Source organism: Myotis brandtii, unplaced genomic scaffold, assembly GCF_000412655.1.
Source record: "Myotis brandtii unplaced genomic scaffold, ASM41265v1 scaffold482, whole genome shotgun sequence".
Taxonomy (NCBI): domain Eukaryota; kingdom Metazoa; phylum Chordata; class Mammalia; order Chiroptera; family Vespertilionidae; genus Myotis; species Myotis brandtii.
The window spans coordinates 275,043-279,806 of record NW_005368420.1 but is presented as its reverse complement, the minus strand read 5'-3'; the positions used below and the strand labels follow the sequence as shown (position 1 = coordinate 279,806).

At 45.7% G+C, this 4,764-nt stretch overlaps 1 protein-coding gene across 1 annotated transcript in view; it reads left to right on the top strand.

Moving 5' to 3' along the window:
- Nucleotides 1–264: 264 nt before the first annotated feature.
- ERP29 (endoplasmic reticulum protein 29) overlaps nt 265–4,764 on the top strand; it is a 6,881-nt gene continuing 2,381 nt past the window's right edge. Inside the window, exon 1 of the mRNA XM_005876220.2 lies at nt 265–515. Coding sequence (XP_005876282.1) covers nt 372–515 — 144 coding nt within the window. The 5' untranslated portion in view covers nt 265–371. The remainder of the gene's footprint in view (nt 516–4,764) is intronic.

Below are 4,764 nucleotides of genomic sequence, written 5' to 3'. Positions count from 1 at the left end.
GGAAAGACAGCGAACCAAGAGCTGCAAAGACACCGAAGCACGCGCCTCAGCCTCTCCTCACGCGGAGGAGGACGGGAAAAGGCATGGCCGGTTGCGCGCCTCAGCGCGTGCGCGTGCGCGGCAGCCCCTCCTCCCCTCCCTCTCTTCCTTGCTCCACCCCACACGTCGCTCTTCCCTCTCAGCCTGGGAAGGCGGGAGCCTCGCTGAGTGCGCGCGCACACGGCAGCCCTCTTTCCCCGCCCCTCACGTGGCCCCTCCCTCTCGTCGTAGGCGGGCGTGAGCCTCCGGGGCGGGGCCTCCTGGTCACGTGCTCCCGCTCTGCGCTTTCTCCGCTACAGCCTTACTAGCTCCCACTGCCAGAACCCGGCGTGATGGCTGCCGCTGTATCCCGCGCCTCTTCCCTCTCCCCGCTGTTTCCCTTTTTCTTGTTCCTCCAGCTTCTCTCCGCTCCGCAGGGCAGCAGCGGCCTGCACACCAAGGGAGCCCTTCCCCTGGATACAGTCACTTTCTACAAGGTAACGGGGGTGGAGGACATCGCGCCCAGGGGAGCGCGCAAGGGACAGAGGGCTGGCTAGAGGTGGTCTGCAACTACGGTCTCGGGGCTTCCCACCATCGTATCGGGCTGGTGGACTCTGGGCCGACGCCTTAGCATGACCATGGGGTCTGCAAGCTCCAGGGCCCCTGCACACCCTCGCCTTAGCAGTATTTTTACTTGCTTCCCCTTTTGTGAAAGATGCAGCTCAGGGAACTGGGTGCCGCTTTCCTTCACCTATGGGGAGGGGGCGGTGTCAGGCGAGATCCAATCCTGGAGTCCCAAGTGGGAGACCCGGGCGGTGCCAGGCGGACGCCACAGCTCAGGCTGTGGTTGGGCGGCGAGGTAGAAACCAGTCATGTTAGCTTGCATTTCTGCGCCCCTCTTCCCGTGACGTGGATTGCAGCCAGCTTTGCAATATGCAAATAATGTCCAGAGAGCCTGCGTCTCCTTGGAAAGTGCAAGCGTTAAGAATAAGCTTCGGTTCTACCACCCTACAGGAAATATTGGGCCTGGGGATAAGGATCAAGGCATAGAAGGATTGCCACTACCCTCACACCCAAGTTTTCCGTATTTGGGATTCTGGCCTGGATAAATGGCCGTTGGAAACGTTGAAGGCTGAATGCAGCCTCAACCCCTCCTCTTTCACCTGTCTTCACCCACTGGCAACCTTCAAATTTGCTTACAAGATGGGCAAACTAAGGGTTTGAGAGAAAGAGAGCCCATCGTTTTCTTAATTTGTACCCATTGCTGGGGAAGTGAAACCTACAAGTGGAGTTCAGAATCCATCTCAAGTGCCTGAACCCTTCCTATTTTCAAAAGGGTTTCTTGTCGTGGGTTTGGCACGTGTGGCCCATTCAAGGCAAAGTTTCAAGAATTTAAAAGTGTAGGTATGGCTGGTTGGTTGTCACCCCACAACACCCTATGCTTTGGGGGCTATTTATTGGCAAAGTGACACCTCTACCCCCAAACATGGGACTGGGATAACATCACAGACCAAGTGTGACTTAGAGGGAGGCTTTGCACTGTAAAGTTAACCGTATTTCCTAATCAGTTGATGCCTCACCATCTTTACTGCCACCACCCTGGTCAATGCTATCATTACAAGAGCCTCCTCTCAGTCCAAGCTGCTTCTCTCTCCTTTAATCTCCTAACCATTCTTTTTGTCCCCTCTGCTCCAGCCACACATTTTTTGCTGTTTAAATATTCCTAGCTCATTACTGCATTAGGGCCTTTGCACTTGTGACTAGAACATTCTTTGAAGGCTGGTTGCTTCTCATTAGGCTTAGGTTAAATATTATCTTCTTTATTTTTTTTATTGATTTCAGAGAGGAAGAAAGGAGAAAGATAGAAACATCAATGATGTGAGAGAATCATTGACAGGTTGCCTCTTGCACGCCCCCAACTGGGGATCGAGCCCTCAACCCGGGCCTGCGTCCTTGGCTGGAATCGAACCGGGAACCCTTCAGTCCGCAAGCCGATGCTCTATCTACTGAGCTAAACCGGCTAGGGCAAATATTACGTTCTTAAAGTCCTTCCTTGATTTCCCCATCCCCTAGCCTGAAGTGCCAGTCACATTACCCGGTTTGATTTCTGTGTAGAGCTCACTCATCACCGATTTTTTTTTCTTGTCTATTTTATCATTTTCCACACTAGAATATTGTATGCTTGGGAAGAACTACCTTGCCTATTTGTTCATTGATCACCTGCACAACCTAGCAGGTTACATGTCACATAGAAGATGTTTAGTAATAATCTATTGAATGAATAAATGTTTTATCTGGTCCCTTTCTAAATCTCACTCTTTTCATTATTATTGAACAAAAGGGGGGCTTCCTAATGTTATATCCAGGGCCTTGGCCCATGCTCTGCCTTTAAGTGATTTCCAATGTCTTTGTTTCTTGCCCTTCGCCATCAAGAGTGATGAGACCATCCTTTTTCCTTTTTTTAATTGTTTTTAAATATATTTTTATTGATCTCAGAGAGGGAGAGGGAGAAACAGAAATAGCAATGGTGAGAGAGAATCATGGATCGGCTGCCTCCTGCCTGCCCCACAATGGGGATGGAGCCTGCAACCTGGGCATGTGCCTGACCAGGAATTGAACCGTGACCTCTTGGTTCATAGGTCAGTGTTCAACCCCTGAGCCATGCTGGCCAGATGCCTGTCCTTTTTCTCTACTGTCCATTTTCTTGTTACTTAGAACAGTGCCTGGCACATGATAGACTCTCAGTACCGTTTTATTCAATGAATGAATGAATGATGAATTCATGTATACACTGAAGAAGTTGCCTAAATCTAAGTTATGGTGGAGCCAATTTCTCAAGGATAAAGAAAAGAGAGAAATACCTAAAGCAATTAAGAGGTACAGACTGGGTCCAAAAAATAAGAAAAAATTTATTGTGCAAATGCTTGCCATTCAAAACCATTCTATCAGAAGGTGAAAGTAGATGGAGGCCTCTCAATTCTCTTTAAACATTAGAGCACTGTGTTAATTTATTCCATATTAATAATATTGTTATGTTATTCCATAATACAAATGTAGGCCCCTTTCAGATAGAGATCATGTGTTGTGCTTTTAAAATTGTTTTCCCACTGAACATGTAGCATCTGCTACCAAAGTCTGTCCTAGTTTTGTTCATTTAGCACATATTTTCAGATCATCTGCTACATACAGGTACTGTTGGGCAATAGGGATACAGCAGAAAACAGGTCAGACAAGGTCCTTATTCTCATAAGTGTATATTCTAGTGGAGAGGACAGATAGACAAGCAAATAAGGATTTCAGAGTGATTAAATGCAGCAAAGAAAGTAGAGCAGGGTAAGAGAGTGTGGTATGATGGAGGAGGCCTCCATTAGGAGGGGATATATGAACTGAACTTTGAATGATAACCATGGAAAGAACTAGGGAAAGGGCAATCCAGCCACAGAGACAGAAAATGAAAAGGCCTTAAGTGGGAATGAGTTTGGTGTAGTGAATTGAAATAAGGCTAGCTGGGCCAGAGGGATGTGATCTGATTTACATTTTAAGTCTTCCTTGCTTTTAGGCCCCCAGAGCTCAGAATTTTGGGGGTCAGTGACCACTTAAAGATGACCTGTTCTGGTGGCTTCTCCCTCTTCCCTTGTACCCCTAGGCAGTGTGAAATATTTTTAAAACCCTAAAACAGACACCAACACACAATAAAGAACAAGGACTAATAAAAACTGGAATGATGTCAGCTTGACCTAACTAGGACAGTAATTGCCTGTGATGAAATACTGACTGGAAATGATCACTTTGATTAGAAAAAAAATTTGTTGGAGAAAGAGAAGGCACTATTATTGATCAAAGACAATTTGTTAGATCTATGCATTGGAAGAAACCATCAAAAAAAGTCCTTGGGATCCCTCCATACGTCAAATGTAGAATTAACACATGACCCCTCAGTTCCACGCCTAGGTATATACCCCAAAGAAATGAAGACAGGTATAAAAACAAAAATTTGTACATGAATGTTCCTAACAGATATTCACAAATACCCAAAAAGGTTGAAACATCCCAAATGTCCATCAACTGATGAATGGCTAAGCAAATTGGTCTATTTATACAATAGAATATTTATTTGGCCACAAAAATAAATGAAATATTAATGCATGCTACAGCATGGATGGACTTTGAAAACATGCTAAGTGAAAGAGGGAAGTCACAAAAGGCCACATATTGTATAATTCCATCAGAGTAGACAAATCCATAGAGACAAAGTAGATTAGTGGATGATAGGGATTGGGGGAAAGGAGGACTGGGGAATGGCTGCTTAATGGGTACATGGTTCCTTTTCAGGTTGAAAATGTTCCGGAACTAGATATTAGTGATGATCGCACATTGTTGTGAGATTGTTTTTTTGTTTTTTGTTGTTTTTTGCGTAGTCGGCAGGATTGCACAACGGTGTTAATGTACTAAAAATCCCACTGAATTTTACAATATCCCAGTGAAGCGAATTTTACAATTAAAATAAAAATCTTAGCCCTGCCAGTTTAGTACCTAGAGATCTAGTCAGAGGGAACTGTGGTCTAGGGAAGGGATACTGTCCCCACCCTGGACTCTCAGCAACTTCTCTTGAGCCCTGAAATTGCAGAGTTCAAACTGTGGGCTCCCTAGCCTAAGTGTCCTCCATGGTGCCAACTCCTTTATAGATGGTTAGTTGGCTTTTTTTTTTTTCTGTCAAATTTTTTTGGTGAATGTTTCCTGAGAAAT